Genomic DNA, 25,353 nt, shown 5'->3' with positions numbered 1-25,353 from the left:
GCTTTGCCATCACGGGGGTGGTGGCATCACTAGTTCTCAAAGGGCTAAGCAGCAGCCTCTGAACGACCTCCTCACCTTGCTGGACTTGTGGTCCACATTGAAGGTGGCAATGACCCCATCTGTCAGCTCCCGTCCCTCCCGGAGCACCAGGTACTCTGACAGCCGGTTGGCCAGGTAGGTCTTCCCAGTGCCGCTGGGCCCAGAGAGGATGATCCGCCGGTGCTCCACCAGCAGGGAGACATAGCGCTGCAGGATGGGCTTGGGGATCAGGGACTCGAACACCAGCGAGTCCAGGCTGTTTTCCGCGAGCCCTGTGTTTGAGAGAGGAAGTGTTCGCAGCCCTGCAGAGAGGGTGGCTCTCTGTGCCTGCCCACCTGGAACTGCCAAAACGCAAGGCTATCCCTTTCCTGGGCAGCCCCGCCCACCCAGGGACACCACAGGCTCCCTTCACCAGCACGATGTGCTCCGGCTCCTGGCTTGGCTGACTGCCCCCCACACAGATTCACCTTTAACATGTGGCCCCTCAGTCCTCATCCATCCTCTGCAGAATTCATGAGACTTTGAGCCCTACTTGTCTTTCTGAATTTACCATTACCGGTGGTGTTGGCTCAAACCAAACGTGAATCCCCCGTGTCCACCCAGACCCTGGGGCTGCCTCTTCACCCTGTTTTTTTTTTTTTTTTTTTTTTTTTTGCGGTACACAGGCCTCTCACTGTTGTGGCCTCTCCCGTTGCGGAGCACAGGGTCCGGATGCGCAGGCTCAGCGGCCACGGCTCAGGGGCCTAGCCACTCCGCGGCATGTGGGATCTTCCTGGACCGGGGCACGAACCTGTGTCCCCTGCATCGGCAGGCGGACTCTCAACCACTGCACCACCAGGGAAGGCTTTCACCCTGTTTTTTCCTGCACGCCAGGTGCCGCTGCTTTCCACACTCAGATACACCATGAAGGTATCAACACTTTATAGTTAAAATGAGGAAAAACGCAAGGTGGGACCATTTGATTTGGGGATGTGAATACTGGCAGACCTAGGCTAAGCCTCTCCAACAACAAGAGGAAACATCTTTCCCCCTCCCCGCCTGGGACAACTTCATTACTCAGGGCTGTTGGCTTTACAAGAACTGTTTTCTTCATATCATTCCCAAGAGAGGATCCAGCCAAGGTTACTTATCCAGAACCTAAGGCAATTCTATTAAAAAAGCACCTCAAGAAACCACTCTATGTAGGAAAAAATAAACTGAAAAGCACTTATTCTGTTTTATAGTAGCATCTTCCATCCACATAATTAATTCACTGCAAACAGACCCCCCTAACGCATCTATACATTTGTTTCCAATCTTCCCCAACCAAAGATAGCACAGTGACTGTTCTAGAATCATCCTGATGAAGGATCCCAAATGAGATCTTCTGGGTACGGGCCTAAGACTTTCCTAGAACTGGTCTCAATAGAGCCTACATGGGCTCAAAGTTTGGTGCAAAATATGGAGGATAGGGTCTCCTGTCTAAACTTAATAACAAACACGGGGCAGTGATTAAAACACACTGAAACCCCTCTCTTTGCATCTACGTTGCTGTCTCAGTCTCTTGTTAAAAACCCCCTGGCAGTGACTACTTTTCAGATGAACTCACTTCAGAGCACACAAAGCCACAGCCCCTGCCCCCGGTACCACTGAAGTGAATCATCTGCAGCTCACGGATCTCTTTTAGCTCAAATCCTTGAGTGGTTTTCAGTGCCTTGAAGGCATAAGTGTCAAGCACCACAGGAAAACAGAAGAGTCAGGTATCGCTTAAAAGTACACCCGAGCTGGGCTTCCCTGGTGGCGCAGTGGTTGAGAATCCGCCTGCCGATGCAAGGGACACGGGTTCGTGCCCTGGTCTGGGAAGATCCCACATGCCGCGGAGCGGCTGGGCCCGTGAGCCATGGCCGCTGAGCCTGCGCATCCGGAGCCTGTGCTCCACAACGGGAGAGGCCACAACAGTGAGAGGCCCGCGTACCGCAAAAAAAAAAAAAAAAAAAAAAAGTACACCCGAGCTGATCTCTAGAGATGCTAAAACAACTTGATGTGCTGAGAGCAGCAACAGCTTAGGCTCCGTGGTGAGGTGGCCTGTTCGGGAAGCAGATAATCCTGTCGCTGTTTCTACAGAGGTTTGGTCTGGTCTCAGCAACGGGTCACTCCTTTTACCCTTCAGGGCTTGCAGTGCTCACCTGCTCGCCAGCGTGGCTGAAACGCAGTTTAAAGTCATGGTGTATCAGGCTTTCCCTAAAGGGTTCTTGGAGTGGACAGTTGTTGTTAAAGTGTGCCTGGCAGCCCTCCCTCCTTCCCCTTGTAGTGGGACTCTTCTTTCTTTCTTTCTTTTTTTTTTTTTTTGCGGTACGCGGGCCTCTCACTGTTGTGGCCTCTCCCGTTGCGGAGCACAGGCTCCTGACGCACAGGCTCAGCGGCCACGGCTCACGGGCCCAGCCGCTCCATGGCATGTGGGATCCTCCCGGACCAGGGCACGAACCCGCACCCCCTGCATCGGCAGGCGGACTCTCAACCACTGCGCCACCAGGGAAGCCCGGGACTCTTCTTTCTTGCAAGTAGTTCATTCCAGCTGGTCCAAGAAGGGCTGACCCAGCACCTTCACCCACCAAAGGGGTGGGCTTGTGACCAGGCTGGGCCAAAACCTCTCCCCGGTCGCAACGACTGATTTGGTGATAAGCATTTGACCCATAGTGGGCCAGAATCACCCTTAAGAATTTCCTGTCACACTTGTCCAGAAAGACATTCTCTTTCTTCTAGGTTCCTAAGCTAGAAGGATAAATCTGTGCCATTCACCGGCTATGTGCAGAAAGCTCAAAAAATAAGCAAAGCCGAGGTAGGCCTGATCCTGATGGCATTGCTGGAGCACCTGGATCCAGCTGCATCTGAAGCCTATACCTGGATCTTCCAGGTACCTGAGTCTGTATGTTTCCTTCCGGCTAAGGCTAGTTTTGAGTAGGTTTCTGCCACTTGCAGCCCAAGGCCACAATTATGGAATGCCGACAAGATAAGGCTATGTGTGAGACCCAAACAGGAACATGTTACTGGTCACCAGGGGAGCAAGACCTTCATTCCTGCTGATGAGGAATGTTGGGGTGCTCTTAGAAAACCTCCCAGTTAGGAAACAAAGCTTGCATCAAACAACCCCAAAACTACAGTCAAGGTTAATGCCTTACAGGGAAGAAATAAGATACCATGAAGGCTGAGCTTAGGACAGTGTTTAGCAATCTCTTCTTTAAGTGGTTCATAAAATATAGGAAAAAGGGGTTTCGCAGTCAAATGCATTTGTGTCAGACTGGATCACACAGTTTTTTTGTGTGTGTGTGTGGTACGCGGGCCTCTCACTGCTGTGGCCTCTCCCGTTGTGGAGCATAGGGTCCGGACGCACAGACTCAGCAGCCATGGCTCACGGGCCCAGTCGCTCTGTGGCATGTGGGATCTTCCCGGACCGGGGCACGAACCCGTGTCCCCTGCATCGGCAGGCGGACTCTCAACCACTGCGCCACCAGGGAAGCCCCACACAGCTTTTTTAATGGCAAGAGTCAGGACATTAAAGGACAGAGGCTTTAGAGAACCTGTATGGGAATAACGATGCTGGACTTATTTGGCCATGAAACTTTTTTGTTCCCCGAAAAATACTTTGTGAGTCTAAAGTTCCACAGAACTTTAGCCTCGGGCGTAGCCTCTCTACGTGATGAGGCAGTTGGGAGCTCGAACAGCATCGTGCGTGGGCAGGAGCTTCATTGCTTCCGCAGGGTGCTCTGAGCAACTCCTCTCTGGCCCACAGAGCATCGTGGTTTCCCATCTGTAGAATGGGACTGCATCCAAGGCTCACAGGCAAGAGTAAACTCACTGGTATCAGTGGAGCCCCGTTTCAACAGGGTTATTAAGATTCCCTTATCTCAGAGTCATAAGGCTAATGGCACCTTTTGTTATGTAATTTCAGCAATAAACTAAAATTATTTGTTTCCCACGGTCGCTGAAAAAGCTGAAGACTGTTCAACTTGCTTAGGTAAGAGTAACTCTGGTGGAGGGGGAAAAAATACAACCCACATATACACGCACAAACAAAATCATGGCCACAGGTTCCCGTGCCAAGTCACAGAACAAAACCTACCATTCTGGAAGCTCCCACCCCTGCAATGGGCTGGATTACCTTTGACGGCCACAGAGATGGTTGTGTTCTCTCCAACCAGGTAGCCACAGGGAAGAAGCTCAGGGGTCTCGGAGGTGTTGCTGCGCTTGATGTCCCCAATGCTGTAGCCGAGGACACTATCAGAGTTCAGCCCCAGCTGACTCACGGGGTCGACGTGAATGATGTACTCCTGGAAAAAATAAAATAAAGACCCCATCAAAGATGTGGTGAAAAATCTGCCCAAGACTCACGTCTTCACTGGGTGATTTACGATCTTCTCCTCCTTCCCAGCTGATGCCTGAGTTGAAATCGAGCTGTGGAATGAGAGGCAGAAGAGCTGACTTTCTCTGGGGAGGAAGCCCTCATATCACAGGCCCCTTAAGGTACAGATTTATTCAGTTAGTGATGGGAGGGTGGGAAACCCTAACAAGATGGTGAACATTTAGTCTGGATGAACCAAGCATTGAAAAGTTAAGCTGCTTTTCCTATAAGTTCAGCTGAAGTCTTAAAGACATTGGGACCTGTGAATGGTGCTGGAAAATGCATGGAAAAGTAATTCGGACAAGAAATCTCTCCACCAGCCCTTTCTTTTGGTTCAAGTCAAAGGCCATATAATGACAAAGGGAACAAAACCCCGGGCTGCTAGAAAAAAGCAGCATAGAGTTTTAAACAAACAAACGTGTGTTTAATTTGGAAAGTGTTCCATCTCAGATGAGTGACCAGAAGGTTTTAGGTCAGTGAACTTGGAACGAAGTCCATGGGCTCTGTGGTAGCCACACGACTGAGGTGGAATCCTGATAACAAGTCTCTACCTTTAATGGTCTCACTTCCTCACGTGTGATGCCTCACAGGCTCTTTTCAGCCCCAACTGTGGTCTTTCTAATCCAGGGATGTCCCAACTGCCCATCAGCAGAAATAAGGTTTCGGCTGGGGCGGCAGGCTTGGTCTGCTCTAAGCCATTCCTGTCTCTCACCCCGTCTCATTTCTACAGACTGGCCTGTCAAGATGGGAAGTGAGCTTGGGTCAAAGAACAGAATTTTCTCTCTGTGAAGCCACCTGAGTCTAGATGCCAGGAGACTAGAGTATACTAGTTAAAAGTCAGGTTTTGATATCAGATGAACTCAACTAGACCAATGTGGTCTCTGGCACAAAAAATGTGGGCTATTATTAATACTCAGAGGATGTGATTAAAGAACACTTCTGGTTATTGACCTACTTCAGGTCAATAGAAAAAAAATGTACCAAAAGCTTCTTTCAAATCACCCAGTACGTCAGGGTTCACCTAGATGCTCATTAGTAATTTCTCCTGTGGCAAACACCCACTCCAGTGATGTGATTAGAATGAAGAGAAAAATAACTGTGCCAACAGCCTTGACACCAGCCATGGATCAGAAGTCAATGTCACGCACAGCACAAATCACAGAGTCTGAAGTGTTGGCATGGGACGCAGGGTAAGTTGGATCAAATCCCCCTACCAAAATGAGGGGTGGAAACATGATGTCGTTTCCCCAGAACACATGCTGCAAAACATACTCAACAGGACACAATTCTAAGGTGAAGAGAATGTAGACATTAGCAGTTCACTGTGAGAGGCTCATATAATCGCTCGAGACCAGGGAAATGCCTCTCCCTGGCTGGCCAACCACTGTCAAGGGCAGATGAGAATAGTTGGTCCTGTTACCAGCCCATACTTACCATCCTCCTTCTGTTCCCTTGAGGGCCAGGGGACAAGTCCCAGCAACATAAGGATGTGGGAGAGGGGACAGGCCTGATGAATGACCAGGTTCGGGCCACAAACCGCCCTTTCCCTCCCGAGGCCCAGGCCCCCGCTCGGGCACACTGCCGTAGCTGTCTTCACGAAGCACTCACTTTGAACAGCCGTCTAACTACCCCGTCGAGCACGTCCCACTTCGTCTTGCCACTAACTCCAATGCAGCCGATGAGAAAGAGGTGTGGTCTGGAATCCTAAGGGCAAGGAAATGTCCGCAGGTGAAAAACAGGTGGCTCCTTTCTGACTCAGGTTAGCAGAAAACTCAGATTGTCTTAGAACTCCGCCAATGGTTTGAGAGGGGAATAAAAGTCCTATTTGTTTTAACACCAGATGTAACTTGGACTGAATGTAATGGTCTTAAACACTTTCCTCCCCTATTGCTAAAACAGCAACCCGTGGGTTAGGAAGAGAGGATCTCCTCTCTGGAATCTAGAACCTTCTACCGACTGTGCACCTCATATGGTGTGTAGATCACACATCCTTTGCAGGGAATGCTCTCCCCTCTCCTTTCTGCCATCTCTCCCTTTCCAAACCTTGCTTACCAACTCACCTCTTCCAGGAAGCCTTCAAAGATCAACCCACCAGGCTCAGAGCTCACACTGCTTCAACAGTTCTGTACACAACTTATATGATGATATATTCTGCACTTTTTATTTTTAGGTATTTGTCTTATTTGTCTATCAAGTTTGCCTCCTTGCTTGATCTTAAATTCCTTCAGGATGTTTTTATTTTTTCTTTTCTTCTTTTCTGTTTTTTAATAGTACTGATTTCTTTTCTTCTAATTAAAAGTTAAAACATGTCCAATTCAGAAAACTAGTAAAACTCCAGGAAATTCACAAAAAATAATCTCTGTTCTCCTTTTTTTGCCTCTCTGCCCACAGGGCTCTGCATAGTGGGGGCTAACTGATCACACTGATTAAAGGAAACTAATAGAACATTCCATTTTGTTTGGTTTTAAAATATCTGACATGCTGATAAGAATATAGAATTAAGAGAGTGGAGGGAGGTGGGGAGAGGAGGGGGTGTGGTTGGCGGTTAAGCAAAATCAGCAGAGAAAAGAGCAAGTCTTGAAGTGAGATGATCTGGCCCCGTCACTTGCCTTACAGCCTTAGGTAAGTGATGCCTGGGTCCTGGGCTTCTCAACTGTAAAATGGAGATGATAAAATCTGGGCAGCCAACCTCATCTGGATGCTGTGGTGATCCAGAACAAGATAAGTTTGGAAAGTGACGGACTTCCGTAAAGTGTAAGATCTATCTGTTTGTGTTGATGATCATTAGAATAAAATGCCTTCACAGATACCACTTGCGTTTATTAACAGAATGTTACAAGAATGGACTTCCCCCTTGACAGTCTATCACTCTACCAGCTAAGCTCTGAAAATGGAACTATTTTTTGGATCTTTCTCAACTAGATCACGCTCAGACCCCTGGCAGCTCAAAATCCTGGGGCTACCCTCGTCAGTGAGACTAGACAGCCAGCCACAAAGTAGAATCCCCTGGCAGAGAAGTCTGGCTGCAGACGCTTTGTTTTGATGGGCACTGCAGGCGCCCAAGCTTTCAGAGCCTATGATAGCGTGTTGGCTAAAATACTCAGAACTAACAAGCATACAAAAAAACCTCAAGGGACTTACATGAGGGGCTCAGGAAGTCTTTTCCCACTTATCTGAGAGATGGTCATTCTCAGCATCCTTTATTTTATTTTATTTTTTTTTTGTGGTACGCGGGCCTCCCACCGCTATGGCCTCTCCCGCTGCGGAGCACAGGCTCCAGACGCGCAGGCCCAGCGGCCATGGCCCATGGGCCCAGCCGCTCCGCGGCACGTGGGATCCTCCCGGACCGGGGCACGAACCCGTGTCCCCTGCATCGGCAGGCGGACCCCCAACCACTGCGCCACCAGGGAAGCCCCGTCAGCATCCTTTAGATTTAATTGACAACTAAAAATCAACTTTGACTGTCAACCCTTGCCCTCAGTCTCTGACGTATGGGCATATGACCTCTAGACGCCGGAAGAGAACAGAAACTACTCAGAAAACTCAGATTCCCCAGCCTCGGTGAGTCAGGGTGCCCCACCATCTTCACTGCTAGCCACCTGCGTGCTCCTGGGCTTGACCACCTCTACCTCCCAGTTTCTACTTGGTCAGCAGCCTCTGACGACTGGATTAAAACAGGTGCTCTTGGTCGGATGAATTTGGGTGGCTTACTTCTGAACCTTCTGTGCTAAATGTGCTTAGCTGCCTTTGAAGTGCCTTGGGAATATACTAAATTCAAAAAAGCCATTTCTGACTGATGTTAGTGTTTAGTTAGATACTTGAAAGTGGTGCAGTGTAGACCATTTTTAGAACTCTTTACACGCTTTTCAAACACGAGAGACAGGGAGGGGCCGTTGGCTCACTTTCACGGTGTCAAAATGCTGCTGGGGAGTAGGGTTAGTTAGGGAAAGCGTTAGAACTATTTCCAGATCACCTCAGGCTCAGGAGGGGATGGGGCGTGATGATGGAATCACTATGCTAGGTAGTTCTACCTGGGGAAGGGACAGGCCAAGCGGGGTAAGGGATCCAACTAACCTCCTTCCACTTCATTTCCTCCTGAAAGCTGACAACTATCTTAACATGCCTGCCTCCTTCCTTCCGAGCCGGGCATTCACCAGTGTCATCCAGCAACATGTCTGCGAATGGAAAACATCAACAGCCTTAGGCACATGGGGACAGCAAAGCCGGCTTCCTGACACCCCCGCTGCTTGTCGGCACAGCAGCGGGACAAACCAGGTGTCGTGGTGCAGGGGAAGTGGGATGGGGGTTGGCGGGGGGAGAGGGCAGAATGCAGAACGCAACCACAGAAACCGACAGTGGACCAACCAAGGAGCCAGCGGGCTGACGATGTACCTTTGCCAAATGGAAGTGCGAGGGAGACTCAACCAAAACGACAGCAGGAGCAGCGCCACGGATAATCAATCAAAGCATCAGCCTCGAAATGCTTACACACAGATCTGTGTGATCTGCCTAGATCACATTCGCTACTTATCGAGCCAGCCTGAATCCAGCCCCAAGGCAGGAAGGTCATAAACCAAGCCAGCGTCCCAATTGGCTACCAAGGGCAGGTGGGGCAGGGGGTGGGTGGTATGCAGCATACAGCTTGCGGGTCAGCCTCTTAAAATGGACCAAACAGAACTCAGCACGGTAGGCGAGAGGATCCAGGCTCATGGCTTGGAGAAGTTGGGGCGCTGGAGCAAAGCATGACAGCGGTCTAATGGCTGGGCTCATGTCGGTAGCAGACGCACACCCACACGCACGTACACCCGAAGCACACACACGCCTGCTGCCTCTCCATGGGATCTGCTCATCTGCTCATCTTGGGGCTCTTGCTTCGAGACCAGAGTGCCAGCTGCAGGCCCTGTGACGCCACTCACCCAGGCTGCTGGACTCAGCGAGGTTCAGGCTGTGCTGGGAGAGCCCCATGGACTGCCTTGGGGAGGTGGAGAGGGACGCCTGGGAGGGCGCCCGGTTGCAGCCACTGCCTTGAGACTCCGACTTCAGCCGGTCGTTCTCAGCTTTCAGCTTCTCTATTTCACTCTGCGAAGGGTAAGGGAGAAGTTCACTTACTAGGCAGCTACAATGCGAACAAGCCTTTCCTGGAGGAGGGAACTGAAAGTTGCCTGCAGGGATCAAGTGCATATCCCAGCCATGGAGGCAGAATAAGTTAGACCATCAGAGAGATTCAACAGTGGTCACTGCCTTTGCTGCATACACAAGACCTCTTTCTTTTGGGTTTTTTTTTTGGCTCTGAGGCATGTGGGATCTTAGCGCCCCCGACCAGGGATCGAACCCGCACTGCCTGCATTGGAAGGTGAAGTCTTAACCACTGGACCACCAGGGAAGTCCCCCCACAAGACCTCTCTGGCACAGGAGGGTCCGAGAGCTGGCCTTTGACAAGACCTCAGAAATGTTTCCCAGAATCTGGGTAGTAAGTGGAAAAAGTCTTATCTAAGAAGTTTGAAAACTCTGGGCTTCTCAACCCAGACCTTTACTGCAGGACTTCTCAGAGCCTTTAATAAGTCAGTATGCAATGTGAATCTGAGAGGGGCACATAGTGTGCAACATTTCCCAAACATTTTTGATCAAAGAGCCTTCTTTTCACAGAGTTTCTTATGGAATGAGCGTTTCACGGAAACTCCTCTGGGAAACGCTGCTCTCCAGTGAAAGCCGATTTAATAGAATCCAGAGTGGTCTTTCATTCCATGAATACTTATAAAGAACCTACTATGTGTTAATAAGCACTGGTCCTACATCCAGAGAAAAGGATGCAAAACAGAACAGCTCAGAGACTCAAATGCCTTCAATCCGTGTCAAAAGGCGAGAGGGGCCTTAGGAACAAATCTATAGGGATTCAGATGACGGCACTACACTAATTCTTCCAGCTGCAGGACTTGGAAAGGCTTGGCAGAGGAAGAAGCATCAGGCTGAGCCTTGAGGGAAGCTTCCAATCTAGATGTGCAGAAAGCTATCCCAGCAGAGGGAGCGTGGCAGGAGCAGCTCCTCCCCGGGCAGCCTGGGGCTCAGCCACACTCCTGGATCTCACCTGCATCCTGTTCATGGCCTCCCGCAGCTGGTCCAGCTGGTGTGCAGAGCTGAGGGCTTCCAGGCGGATGTCAGTCAGCTTCATCTCCTTGTCTCTCAGCTCATTTCGGAGCTGCATGACCGTCTCGGCTTCACTATCCATGCACTCCGAGATGCTAGGGAAAGACGAGTGCTACTGACCAAGGCGGCTCTGAGTTCAGCTCCTTTTAGCCCTCCACTGACCACCACTTCATCATCAGGTTTGCTAAAGAGTAACTCCGTATAACCAGCTGCCCGGTGCTTCCCGGAAGTGACAATATCAAAAGCACCTGAAATTCACAGACTTTATTACTTCTCTACACTGTTTCTTTGCAGAGCTCCGGCAATCTGGATGGCTCCGGTATGCCTTTCAGCCAAATTCCAGTGATCTAGGGATAAACAGGAGCCAGCAAAAGGGAATGGTAACCTTGGGGGTTTGAAACCCTCCGTGATGTGTACACAGCTGGGCCCCTATAAAGATACAACATGGCTCTTGATAGCTAAACCCACTCAGAGAAATGAGGTCAACTGTCTGTTGTAAAGGCAGACAGGGTCAGACAGCTGAGGGTGATTTTTATTTGCCAAAAAGGGGAAGAAACCAAAAGATACGGGTGGAAGATGCTAGTCTGTTTCTGGTCACATTCTAAAGCCCACTCCCCTAAAGGTGTCTAGAGAGAGAAACATTCTTTCATTCCCCCACCCCCCATACTGCTTAATAAGCACATGGCAAGGAAGAGAAACATCTCAGGTAGTTAGCAGAGAGTGATGCGACATGAAAGCCAAAATTTTATCTGAAAACATGCAATAGTGTGGTGAGCTGTCCTCCTTCCGCAGCTGGACACCAGATCAGGAGACTGTGGGACCCTGAGAGTCCCTCTGTTTTAAGAGGTGGACCTTCCAGGCTGGGTTCCTTATTCGATTACTTAGGTTTGCCCTTCAGATACTGGCAAGTCAGCACAAACTGGAAGATCATAAAAGTCATGATGAATTGCAATGTTAGGAAAGATAGCTGCTATTAAAAAAAAAAAAAAAGTTCGGTTGATTTCAAAGATTATAGGAGCTGAGGTGTGGGGTGATCCAGAAGAGAAAGCTTTGACATTTCTTGGAACTAAAACAGAAAAAAGAAAGGAAAAAAAGCCCAAGTTCATGAAGTTACAAAGCTGAAGCTGATTATCTCTGAACGACATGGTGAGCACGTGGTCTCTGCAGAAATAATCACTCGAGCCCTCTCTCCAGGACCCAAGTACTGGATTTGAGGCCAAACCAAACCTGACCTGTGAAACTGGGAGAGGGAGTGGAAATGTTAATTGCCAAAGGAGAACCATGATAATTGTTAAAAGAGATGTATTTCAGGGGCAGAAAGGACTAGAAGAAAAATTTAACGCCTGAACAGCCAAATCTTGTTGTGGCTATTTTCTTGACCTGCACCCTGAACTGTTTTGAGAGATACAAAATCATCTCCTATTTTAAAAAGTTGTCAGTATCCAAGAAAACTTCTCCACTTCATAATCTGAAACCTCCAACAGACCCTTGAAAAATCTTGTAATTATTCCCATTTCATACCTATGGGAAACTAAGGCCAACAGATTTGGGACTAAAAGGGCTACAGAGACAGTAATGTCTTTAGAAATCAGATCATCCTCTGTCCCGGCCAACCCCCCAGCTCTCTGTGCTTTGGATAGCCTGTGGTTTGTAGGGTTTAACTATACAGTCATACTTTCTTTGGTTTGGGAGGTTTTCGAGGGGAGCTTGCAAAAACTGGTTCTTTCTTGGGAAAGGACTATGGTTTCTGGGTTTAAATGGAGTGTAAAGTCTGAACAAAATTCCACTGTGACATTCTGGTCTTAGCCAAACCATGTCCTGCATAGATCTCGAAAATTCCAGTTCACTGCAGAGAACAATCAGCTTTAGTCCACCCTGTCTGTCTGTCTGTCTGTCACACGGCAAGGCGCTTTGCTCCAGTCTCCTTCAGGTGGCCTGTGCTTTTCCCCCAGAAAGCTTTCTCAGCAAGAGAGACAACATCTCCTCCGCACCCACTTCGTGGAATTTATCACATGGGTTACTTTGTGAAGCTTGGCCAAACAATGACTTTACAAAGGGAAGCAAACTAAAAGGAAGAAAGTCTGCCAGGAGTCCAAGGCCCTCCCGTGTTCCCCACAGATCGGCCAGTTCTCAGAAGCACAGCCCAGCGAGGCTGCACAGGAGGGGTGTCCTACAACAGAGGTGATGTTGAAAACAAGCCCCAGTTAAGAGTTAGTCCCCCTGTGCCTACTGCCCAGGACAGAGCCTTCTCCCCTGGTCCTGCCGAGTCGCTGATAATCACTCCCTGCATGGCCCCTGGCTCCCGTAGGACCAGGGTTCTACTCTGCCTCATTTGTAGTATCTGATCACACTGATTGGCCCATAATGTTTACTGAATACATAGACCACTGTCAGGCATCTGCAGCGTATGATTCAATGCACTACGTACACTACTAACTTTCGGGAAGAGACACTACAATTATCTCCATTTTAAAAATGGGGAGGCTGAGACAGAAAGAAATTGACATGCCCACTAAAAATGTGAGAATCAGAAACAAGTCTGATGGGTCTGCTTAACTCCAGGGCGCAAGCTCCTGAACTGCATCCAGTAGGCATGGATGAACACACACTGGTCCCCTCTATGGACCACTTACTGAAGCAACCTGATGTTATTTTTTCCTACTCAGCCCCTAACACTTAATTCCAGCATATTCGTGCCGTCATGCCCAGGAGGCAGGGCTGGGGGCATACCTAACTTCACACACCCTAGTGCGGGAAACAGTGCCTTCCCACACGGCCATTCCTTCCGCCCACGGGGTAGGAACTTTTCTGAGCCCCGACTCCTCTGCCTTTGGTTTCTTCTTTGAACGCCCTCTCGCGTCTAGATCTGCACATTCTTACAAACCCTTCAAGGCTGGAAAGAAGCATTTGCTCTCTGCCCACGCTTTGGAAAACCAGACCCAAAGCAAACATCTCCAGCGTGCATGGATGCTGTGGAATGTCAGGAAAGGGCTGCCGAGCCAAAGGGTGGGCCCGCCTGCCCCCCCAGTCCCTATGGGGAAAGTGGTTTGGGGGAGTGCTCCTGCTACAGGCTCCAGGAGCCCCATAGGCTGAATGCATCGCTGCTTGGCCGTCCGGCAGCTTCTGGCCCAGTGACCACTCTCGCCTCCAAACAGTTTCTTCTCTCTGCTTCTGGGTTTCCACCCACCTCGCTGGCTGCTCTACCTCCTCGTCCTAAACCTCAGATACGAGAGAGCCCCAGAGCCCAGTCCTTGCCCCTGTGCCTCTTTGCCATCTCCATTCAACCCCCTGGAGAATCCCTCCAGCTTCCCAGATTTCGAAACCACCACTGAGGCCACGTCTCCTGAACCTCCACCTCCAGGAACTCCAGGCTGGCTGGCATCTCCACAGGGATGTCTCCTGGGCATCTCAGACTTCGCACGGTCAAACCAGAGCCGCTGCTCCCTACCTGGCCCCGTGTGTGTCTCTCACTCATGCCAGAAACAACGCCGCCACACACCCAAGTCCTCAAGTGGCAAGTCTAGGAATATTCAAGGACTCTTCTCCTTCCCTCACAATCCACATCACCACGTGCCCTCAACTTTCCTTCCGGAATATATCCTAAGTCCATCCGGGACTCATCATTAGCATCAATCCCTCATTCCACCTAACATCTGAATGCCCGTGAAACAGACCACCTACCTCCCTGGAGCTTCAGCTGTAGACTCGGGGGCGGGGGCAAAGAAAAAATAACCAAGGAAAAGCTCCACGGCAGGTGGCGATATTTGCAGTGGTGAAAAATAAAACGGGAAGGGGGCTGCTGGGAGTGCTGGCTGGTGGTGGGGTGTTTTAGGCAAGGTGCCTCGGCCAGGCCTTACTGATAGGGTAGTAACACTGAGCAGAGGGCCGGAGGAAGTGAATCTCTGGGGAGGAGTACACCAGGCAGAGGGCACAGAAAGGGCAAAAGGCCCGGGGAGGTGGGGGTGTGAGTGGCCAGTTCAAAGACCAGGAAACGGGCCAGAGCAGCTGGTGGGGAGAGTGGCCGTCAGCCTCTTCCATGGTCTCCCTCCTCCACTCCTGCCCCACTATGTCCCTGACCCCCTGAACGGAGACTCCCACCTTTGTGAAGCTAATTCAGATGATCTCACGCTCCTGCTGAAAACTCTCCAAGGCCTACTTATCACACAGGAAATCAGCTGCAAATTCACCTTGGCTTCAAAGCCTCACAGGTCCTGGGCCCCGCCTCTGCATGGCCGGCCTTCCTTCCCACCACTTTCTCACATGCCCACGACGCAGCAGCCAGGCTGGCTAGCCCCCCCTTTCTCAGACACACCGGCCTGCTTCTGGGTTCTGTCGGGAGGGCTGCCCTGCTTGCTGGCTGGCAGAGTCGGCCACGGGTTTACGACGGCCCACCTCCTTCCCCTCCCGGGCACACTCATGTCACGTCTTCCCATCAAGGTCTGAAGCCCTGCTCAGTGGACGGTGGGAAGAGGCCTGGTCCACGACACACGCCTGCAGGGCCTCCATACTCTCTCCCCTCCCCGCCTGCTGGCTGGACACTCAGCAGAGGACACGGGCCCGCGGGACAGAGGGAGCCTCGGTGCCGGCATCACCACACGGCAGGCCGCCTGCCGATGAGGGGTATCTGTGTTGGGTCTGGAAGGAAACAGAGATCAACAGTCGCAGGTAAAGGCGCTGACCTTTGCGACTCAGTTTGTCACAGCAGCTAGTGTTACCGACGAGAACTAACCAGGGGTTCTTCCTGGCACACAGATCTCGGCTGAAACGTCATCTCCTCAGAGGGGCCTTTCTGGACTACCCCGGCTGCAGTTGCTGCCAAGGTACTCTGTATCCCAACACACTGTTTCAGTTCCCAGCATGAACCCTTGGCACTATCTGATTCTTCTAGTTTATCCAGGTTTATGTGCTTAAGGCCCATCTCTCCCCTGACATATAGGGTCCACACCGGAGTTGGGACTTGATCGTCTCGTACACTGTTGTCACCGGAGCCAAGAACAGCACCTGGCACGGAGCAGACGCCAGGAGTGCAATCAGCTCTACCGTGTCACGTCCCCGTAGTCCCTAATCCCCAGGGGTGGTTAATATTCTCTTTGGTCTCTCCAGAACCATCTTGGGTAGTGTCCTGCTCACACAGGCTGGCATATGAGAAGTTTATACCAACACATAAAGAACAGATGAGGAGTTCCTTTTTCTCTTGGCCAGGAAACAAACAACTGGATTGAGATGCTCTGGGATGATGGCAGGTGAGTCACGGGCAGCTTGTCCTGTATTTACCTCTTGGGCACTCTTCAGGTCAAACGGGACTCACACTCCTGAGCACTGGTCTAACCCTCACGCCAGCACACAGGGCCTCAGGCGGGCACTGCACTCCAGCGCTCAGCACTCCTCTCCACCCCCCTGCTCGGGGTTTCACCCTCGCCCAGAATGGAAGTGCCCATCCGCACGGCCTCCCTCTTACCAAGGTGCTCCCCGAGAGAAGAGGAGTTGCTGACCTAAGTAAAGCAGGCACCCTGGCAAGGCCATGCTTCATAAAAAAGTCAGGGCTCTACGCTCTGTCTCCTTGCTTCCACTGCCTGTCTCGTGTGCAGTCCGGGCAGGCGACGTGCTACAAAGGCCTGGCCCACTCTCTCACCCGCGTTCCCTGCACCCATCTGGTGAGCTGGCTTTGGGGACGCTGGTGCAGGCCACTGTCTTCTGTGGGCGAGCGGGCTGGCTGAATGGACCTGGGGATGGCACCAGACCTGACCTCCGGAGATCGGAAGGAGGTCGCCCTGCATGCACGGGATCTGACCCGGCCCTCACGAGAACCCAGTGATGCAGATCCCATTTTCACCAGTGAAGAAACTGAGGTGTCTACCACTACCCCACCCACCCCCCGTCCAACCCTAGCTCGCTGGCTGTTCTGACCCCAGCCACAGCGGTCCTCTTCCCCCAGGCACTGTCTTATCTCGCGCAAACTGCCTTTGCAGACCACTTGAGCTCTGGTTCCTCTTTCACTTCTCGCCTGGTTATGCCAAGGGTTCTGATGGAACTCAGCCCTAGCTCTGATTGTCCTATTGCAGGGGCAATCCTTTTCACCGCTGCAGGGAGTCAGCTGTGCCACGTTCTGAGCAGACACCTGGGTCCCCGCCTGTCTGTCCCAAGCCATTCCTGACCTCTTCTTGCCTCTAGATTCTCAGCCTCATGTTTTGAGATGGGGCACAGGACAGTCTCCCCGCGCCCTGATGGAACAATGCTCAATGGGTGCTCGGTGGAAAGCACGGGAGGTTGGCTGGGCAAGAGGAGATGACTCTTCCCTTCTATGTACCTCTCTGCCAAGGGCAACAGCACCTAAGCCAAGGCCAAGGGAGCAATTGCCTGTCTCACTCAACCAGCTGTGCTCCCAAAGGGCTCTGTACAAACTGACTCATTTACAATTGACTGGGAGAGTTCATGGTGATGAATCACTCGACGAAATATAGAGCCCTTTGGTATAGAGAATCATCACTGAATCGCTCTGTTTTTTTAAACGTCGTATTTCTGAGTGCTGACCTCAGAGAAAGAGTCAACACTAAATGTTGATCAAAGAAGAAAAGTATAATCTCTCTAAGCCCTGTCACCCAAGTGAACCAGAATTTCAGCCCAAACTGCCAACACTTATACCATCATCTCCCTGTCAGAGCACAACTGGCTGTTGTGCTCTTCACATCCACTTATCTTGTTCAATCCTTAGGATAGGATAAGGAAGACAACCATTATCCCAATTTGACAAAGAAATGGAAACAGGGCTTCCCTGATGGCGCAGTGGTTGAACGTCCGCCTGCCGATGCAGGGGACACGGGTTCGTGCCCCGGTCCGGGAAGATCCCACATGCCGCGGAGCGGCTTGGCCCGTGAGTCATGGCCGCTGGGCTTGCGCGGCCGGAGCCTGTGTTCCGCAACGGGAGAGGCCCCAACAGTGAGAGGCCCGCATACCGCAAAAAAAAAAAAAAAAAAGAAATGGAAACAAAGAGAGGTTAAGTCGTTTGCCCAAGATCAGCCAGCTAATTATGCACACCGATGCCAGCAGCACAGAAACTCGTTTCCTTTCTCTTTAAACGCTCTGGTCCTAAAACACTGAAAGAATATATGCACGGTCTTATGAATGCAAGACACAAAGGACCCCAAGGAACATAGCAGGACTCCTAGCCATTCCTATTGGAGAGGGTTCCCAGGGGCCAAAGATGCCGTCTGACCCGAGTAACCCCGGCAGACAGACTTACAGAGAATTGGAGTGAGAGTTCCTCAGCAGGGAAGTGGAGCCCATGGAACCGTTGTGTGGTAACTTTGGTGAGGAAGGCAGAGAAGAATCCGTCATCTCCTCAATGTCTGAATGAGAGGATGCCGACTTGGGGGACTTCTTCTTCCCGAAGGCTTGCTTGAAGGAGCTGCGTAACTGAATACACAAGACCGTCAGCCTGACAGGAGCTGAGACCACCCCTTAGACCTCGGCAAAACGGAGACATGCAGAGTGAACAGCAAATTACTTCTCCCACGCTTTCCCCCCAGCAATGAAAAAGGTTCCCGACAGCTCTCTCAAATCAGTGCATTAAGGGAAGAAGAGTTATCTGGTGTTGACAGCTCAGGGGACTGGACCTGTGGATAACATTCCATGCCTACTCTTGGCTCAAGACTAGATGCCAACAGCAAGACAGAGCCTGGCTCAGCAGATGGATGTCGAGAGGAGGAGGTGACACAGCAACAAAGCGGGGTGCTCAGACACGGTGATGGATGCGGATGAGGTTAGTCATATCAATGGATGGGTTAGCTTGGTATCTGATATTCACGTTGGTCTTGCTTACCTCATTGACCTGCCAGAGAAAACGCAAGCAAAAATGGGGAAGGGGAAGGAAAAAAGACAATTTTTAACAGAGAAAGCCAGTGACAGGGAAAGCTTCGGACTTTTCAGACATGACATGGCTAATAATAAACACCATACAGAGAGGAGGTTTCCGGTAGGGTCAAGAATCTTTCAAAGCATTGAGGGCATCTTCCTCTATTATGGAAGGAGAGGAAGAGCGAGTCTGGAGGCCCCTACAATCCGAGCTCTGCAAGCTTCTCCGTCTGGTTGAAATGACTGTCCCACCTTCCTATACTCCTCACTCTTTTCTGGCCTTTTATCAGTCATCTCTAAGCCTTATTATTATTTTTTGGCATGTCTTCTTTTCTTAGCAAGGGTAGCTTCTTTGCTGCACTGGTCCCAACATGGCTGCATAGCTCTCTGATATATATACTTAGGAGCTGCTGCTGTCCTTCTATACATGTAATATAATAAAAGCAGAAAATTAGCTGTCTCCTTCTTGCTCAAAAAAATGATATTTTAAAGAAATGTATTAACCATATTGGGAAAAAGGAACTGGTATATCACAGATGCCCCAAACCATGAGATGGATCTGAAAATTCTAGTGCGAACATGAAGAATTTAAAGTGCGAGGTCTGCTCTGAAAGCTATGATGAGCATGTATTTTTCTAGGCCAAAAAATAAAGTTTCATCTTGAAAAATGTCTTTTAAAAAGTAATTTCCTTTTTCTAAAGTCTTTTTTTTCCTACTGAAAACGTATTCTGGGCATTTTCTTAGCCATTGTGAAATTCATAAAATGGGCCATCCTGAAATAATGGGAATTGTCTCTCATCAAAGTTTCACCCATAACAAACTGCATGTCCAGCTTGTGGGCGAGTCTGGATCCCATTTCTCTCCCATTTCCTACTTATGGCCCTATTTCCAGAGAGTAGTCATAGAAAGAGAAGGATTTGGTATACATCAACCTAAATCCTGGCCTCAGCCTCTGGTAAAATGCCAGGCAGTAGAGCAGATGATAAAGATTAGACAAAATTAAGCTTTGGGATTCTCTGAGGATGCCAATTATCCATCCTCCCCAATTGCACTGGTAACCAAGAGTTGTCTTAAAATAAACAAGTTTTATTTCCTGAATTAAAGAAAATGGATAATCACGATTTTTCATAGAAAATAATTCTCATCACTTTGATAATTAAATCAGACCGTATTTATCAACAGCACATTAGAAACAGAAACATGAGTTAATTCTGTTTGTTTAAGTCATAGCAAATGAGTTGACTAAAAGCCATTAGTAACATAAGGAAAATTTTAATCGGAACAACGAGAGGACCACACTGAACTGGCCTTTCGGCTTGCCTCCGATGCGAGTCATCAATAAGCAAAATGACTAAATCCTTGACTCCTCCATCACGAGACCTCGCCACCCATCCAAGATAACACAGAATGAGGGGGAAGTGTATGGAATGAATGAGGACAATGAAGCTACTGTGAAAACACGATGCTGTCGGCATTGACAAACGGGGCCCTGTGCGTCCTGGCCAACTTCAGATAACCTGGGGTGTCCCTGCACTGAAGTCGGGGAGCAGCCAACGTCTGTCAGAATTGACTGTCACAGCCCTGACAGCACAACTAAAAATTGGGTGGGGAGAGGTGAGTGGCATTTCCCAAGAAGAATGGGAAAAACTGTTCAAGAGGTCACTGTACAGAAGGCCAAGTAGCTCGATGGGATTATGGAAACACGGAGAAACACTGCACTGGACACTGGTTCTATTATATTTGCTATTTTTTTTTTTTTTTTTTTTTTTGTGGTATGCGGGCCTCTCACTGCTGTGGCCTCTCCCGTTGCGGAGCACAGGCTCCGGATGCGCAGGCTCAGCAGCCATGGCTCACGGGCCCAGCCGCTCCGCGGCATATGGGATCCTCCCAGACCGGGGCACGAACCCGTATCCCCTGCATCGGCAGGCGGACTCTCAACCACTGCGCCACCAGGGAGGCCCTATATTTGCTATTTTGAGGTATGATCCCCGCCCCCCACCCCAATTTAGAACCACTCACTAACTGCTAACAGCTATATTATGAAGCTTTTAGTTACAGCAAATGGTCAAAAAATGTTCAAAGACAAGGGTGGGTGACTTAATGCTATCACAGGCAATTATGTAAATAAATAGATAAGGACCACGGTTAACGATGGGATAACTAGTGATACATATTCCCAAAAATACTTTGGAACTAAGGAAAAAACCACTTAAGAGTAACTTTGCTCTAATACCTGGAACTCTGTGGCCAGCATATGATGAGGAAGAAATGACACATATGAAATGAAAGATGAGTGCTTCACGTAGTCTCATGAAACAGAAAAACTACAAAGAGGTAGTTATTTCATAAATCCTAGGGTTTGACTGAGCACCACACTGATTTTAGTAGAAACCTGTCCACAAGCCGCTTCTCTGCATTGACTCCCAAAGGTCTATGTTGTGAAGTTAAGAGCTAGCCTGGGCTTTCTCTGGGGCACACCGTTTCCGAGCCTGACTCTGCTAGTGGCCCACGACAGTCTCTGGATGCACACTCACCCAATTCTTTCTCTTCTTCTTCTTTGAATCACTCTCTATGTTGCTGCCCACGCTGGAGTGACTGGTGGCACTGTTGATGCTGGAGACGCTGTCGGAGGAGTGCTGTCTGCGGATACGGAGGTCTGCGGACTGGGAGGTACCATTTCCTGGAGACCCAAGGCAGGACATCAGGAGCTGCTGACTTGAGCCCCTTCCTTTGCCCCAGGATTTACACCTAAATCCACACACCCAAGGACTAGGAGCTATTTCCCATTAGACATCACCTTCTGTTCCGCGATGCTGTTTTTTTTTTTTTTTTTGCGGTACGCGGGCCTCTCACTGTTGTGGCCTCTCCCATTGCAGAGCACAGGCTCTGGACGCACAGGCTCAGTGGCCATGGCTCACGGGCCCAGCCGCTCTGCGGCATGTGGGATCCTCCTGGACCAGAGTACGAACCCATATCCCCTGCATCGGCAGGCAGACTCTCAACCACTGCGCCACCAGGGAAGCCCCCCGCAATGCTGGTTGTAAGGTCCCTGGGTAGGTGAATGCTACATCCCCTTTGGTCAATTAAAGGAGGGCTCTCTCCACTTTACAAAACAGAAGTCAGGGGAGGCTTAGAGATCCCCCCACACTCACTCTTTTGAGCTAAAATGCGTCTGTGAGTTGTGGCAATAGTCATCTGTGTCGTGAGTGCCCCTCCTTTGCTCTCCCTGCTCCTCCCGCACCAGCCTCCTTTCATGCCCTCGGACGTGCCAAGCCCATGTCCTCTCACCACCTTACAGGTGCCATTCTCTCTTCCTGGGATGCTCTTCTCCCTCTGCTCTGCCTGGCCAGCTCTTGCCAATCCTTCCCACGTCACCTCTAGCCTCGCTTTCCCAGGAGGTCTGATGTTTGAGATAACAGTGGTACCAGAAATAACACTGCCCAGAACGGTAGTGAGACCAAAATAAAGTTTGCAGACAGTGTTCCTCACAATCACAGAACGACCCTGACAGCCCAGTCTTTAAGAGCACTGGTTTCACGGGCAGACTTGGGCTCTCGTCCTATTTCTGTTTCTCACACTCTGTGGCCTCAGGATGAGACTCTCGCCTCTAAAATTCAGTATTCCCCTCAGTACAATGCGGAGGACCAGCACTGCACTCGTAAGCATGTTGTGGAGAGAAAATGGAATAATGAAATAATGTAAACACTGAGCATAGTGCTTAGAACACAGTGAATGTTCCATAAATGTTAACTCTCACTATTACTTTTCTATCGGTTCTCTTAATATCATTTTCTGGACGTAACTCCTTTTCATGCCCATATCTCCCCCCACCACCCAAGTAAGATACACAAGGACAAAGCAATCCTTCCAGAATATTTTCTGGGACAAATGAGAGATGAACCCATTTCAGGCTGTCCCAGGTCAATATGTAAATATCAAAGCATTAGTGAAGTTAAGGCTATGAAATACTTTGACATTTTGCCAACAGAGGTATATTTTCTTCCATTTTGAGATACATCAGAGAAGACGATGAGCTGGAATAGCTGTTTTCCTAGAGGCTGGAAGTAACTGGATTAAGTGCCTTCTAGGACCTGTCCAACTGACATGGACACCCACCCTCTGGCAGAGAGGCTGCATCATATATTGTCAAGGGAGGGTTCCTAAGGGCAGGCAGGTCACTGGTCTGAGGCTGTTTCTCTCCCTTTACCTTTGCAGTTGAGCTCTGGGGTGTTAATTACCCCATTAATGGCCGCCTGGGCAGCTGCGTTCTGTTTCTTCAGCAGCTCAATGGTTTTTCTTAACTCATTCAGTTCTGAATCCTGAGGAATAGAAAAAAACAGTGGTCATCCCCAAATCATTTTGTACCGAGTTCAGCTGAAGTACAACTTAGCGTCAGCTTAGAGGAGGGTAGAGAATGAAGGAGTTACAGGAAACCTTTATCTCAAACATTAGGTCGAATCAGTTTTTAATAGGCATATGTGAGTACATCAACGCAGACGGAATAGGACTAAGAGCTGTTGCCGATGTAGTTAACTGCCACTCCATCTAGGTCGTATTTTCACTCAGCAGACCTATGCTTTCAGATTCAATTCCAACAGTCTTAACAAGCACACTAAAATCTATACAACTCTCTGGAATAAAAGAGAATAATGTTTTTAGGTTTGTTGTTAATTCCAAGCAAGGAGGGAAGAAGCATTCTTTCTGCTTTACCTTCTGCTCAGCCGTCATGGTTAAGCTCTGGAGCCTGATTGTCATGTTTCCAAGACTCTGTTCAAAGGCCGCCACAAGGTGAGCCTGGAGGGGAAAGACACATTTCCCTTCAGTTACATTATCTTGCAAGGTAGGAGTGCCTAAAGGGTGCCAGGTCTCAAAGACGGAAATCCAAATAGAGCCACGTGGGTTAGCCCGTCGACTTCTTCAGCCTCTTGAGCTCCACCCCTCACCACTCTCTGGGATCCAGTTACTCTAGACTTTCACGTCCTTCACGCCCCATGCTTCTTCTCACCTTAGGGCCTTTTTGCACGCTTTCCCCGCTGCCTGGAATGCTCTTCTCCCAACTGCCTCCCTAACTGATTTTTACCTATCCTTCTCAACAGACCTCAGCGCATGCCTTCAAGACACCCCCAGATTGGGTTGGTTCCCTCTTATTCACTCTCACAAGCACACTGGACTGCTGATGTATGCATTGTGGTATCACAGTCAAAAACACACACACTCTTGTGATTGCTGATTTACGCCAGTCTCCACTACACTGCAGGATGACCTTTCGTTCCCCAAGCACCAAGCTCATAGTAGAGCCTCACGCTGAGCGTGTTTGTAGGATAAATGAACAAAGTGGTTGGCAGATGTTGCTTGTTATAATCCTGGTTAATAAAAAGCCACCGAAAGGCCCATCTGCTACCTCCTTAGAGAACCTGCCCACTGTTTTCCCTGGAGTTATGACTTTTCCTGGGGCTCCCCTGCACTTTTGTGTCCCTGTTAGAAGACAGCATCAGACACACCATTATTTTACATTTTACAAAGACAATTTTAAAAATGACGCCAATTATAGTTGAAATATGCATCCAATTTTCAGAGATGTGAAAAACATGAAAAAAATATATATCATAGAATTGAGAAATGTGATGCTTCCCTATCTGCCCCTTTCTCTGAAACCCTCTTCAAGGGCAAGATGCAACTCTGTGTCCCAACACTAAGCCTTTTTCCTTCTTCCACAGAGCAGTAGGTGAAATATTAGTTAGTTGACCTAGGATCCTGATAATATTGTTAAAACCAAGAATAAAGAATGGACAACTCATCTAATCCTACTGGCCTCAGTTTCTTCATCTATAAAATGGAAGCAATATCTATGTTCCTCCCAGGGTGATTGTGAGCACTGAATGAAACAATATAGTTGAAAATGACCTATAAACTGTCAAGGAATTGCAAAACACAGGAATGACTAGAGACTGCAGGGAAAGGAAGGGGTTTGGGACTGAGAAAGTGACAAAAGATACTATGGGAACACAGGTGTGGAGACATCAAGAAAGGGTTCTAGGAGCGGGGTGGGTAGATTCACAAAAGGTCACAGGAGGAATCAGAAGGACCAGCAAGATACTTGAGTCTTGGGAGAAGTGAGATCTGATGGTTCTGGAAACTTCTAGAGGAAAAGGTGACTGACGCACAGAGTGAAGAAGACAAGGGTGGGAGAGGAGCCGTCACTCTGTGCTGTGAGGAGGGTCAGGGTCAGTGGACATTTCAGTTTGAGGAGGAGAGACTTGACGGGTGAGTGAGAGGCCTCGGTTACTGGACTTCATCAAACAGGATAAGGATAAGACATCTCTAGGATCAACTGCTGAGTCTCTTTTCCATTGGCCGTAGGAACTGGCAGGGAGCAAGGGCACTTGAGATAGAAATGTTAAGTGGACTGGCCAGCTTCTTTCTGATTGCACGCTCTCTCTTTATTAAAAATTGAGAAAATGCCTTTGCATTTTAAAATAAAGAGATATGCTTTAGTTTGCCAGGGACAATGTGGCAGAACAAAAGCCAACCAATTCAAGACATTCACAAAGTGAATGAAGCCAGGATGTGGATGTGAAAAAGAATGACTGCTACCCTTGCATTTCAAAGGAATGACAAGGTCAAATTTAAATGACAGAATTTCCATTTATTTCAATTCTCGTTTGATTGCCCCAAGATTCTATTTGTGGGCATTCAAAATTTCTCTTCAGTTAAAAACAAAAGCAAAAACCTGACCCCATGAAGACTGCTATCAAGAGAGTGTTTTTGCAACTCAAGAAGGAACCACGTTTGCTCTGAAGAACCAGAGGATCGCATTTTGCTGGTGAGCAAAAGGACTGACTTTGTGTCATGATCTCGATTATGAAAATATGGGCCAGGAGGCTGGTTTAGAGCTGCACAACAGCCTTCTCAGCAAGCAGCAATCTCGTATCCCCAGGAAA

At 49.3% G+C, this 25,353-nt stretch overlaps 1 protein-coding gene across 3 annotated transcripts in view; it reads right to left on the bottom strand.

Moving 5' to 3' along the window:
• NAV2 (neuron navigator 2) overlaps positions 1-25,353 on the bottom strand; it is a gene marked incomplete at its 5' end in the record, with an annotated part of 768,636 nt that overhangs the window by 14,706 nt on the left and 728,577 nt on the right. For all 3 annotated transcript variants that reach the window (XM_079709585.1, XM_079709583.1, XM_079709584.1), the window contains 10 exons: positions 76-311; positions 4,178-4,346; positions 6,026-6,121; positions 8,492-8,592; positions 9,334-9,496; positions 10,503-10,656; positions 17,802-17,974; positions 20,947-21,092; positions 22,620-22,731; positions 23,123-23,206. In XM_079709585.1, the coding sequence (XP_079565711.1) occupies positions 76-311; positions 4,178-4,346; positions 6,026-6,121; positions 8,492-8,592; positions 9,334-9,496; positions 10,503-10,656; positions 17,802-17,974; positions 20,947-21,092; positions 22,620-22,731; positions 23,123-23,206 (1,434 nt within the window). The remainder of the gene's footprint in view (positions 1-75; positions 312-4,177; positions 4,347-6,025; positions 6,122-8,491; positions 8,593-9,333; positions 9,497-10,502; positions 10,657-17,801; positions 17,975-20,946; positions 21,093-22,619; positions 22,732-23,122; positions 23,207-25,353) is intronic.

This window comes from Hyperoodon ampullatus (assembly GCF_949752795.1).
Source record: "Hyperoodon ampullatus genome assembly, chromosome: 7".
Classification (NCBI taxonomy): Eukaryota; Metazoa; Chordata; class Mammalia; order Artiodactyla; family Ziphiidae; genus Hyperoodon; species Hyperoodon ampullatus.
The sequence above is the reverse complement of the archived record's forward strand: the minus strand, read 5'-3'. Positions and strand labels throughout refer to the sequence as shown.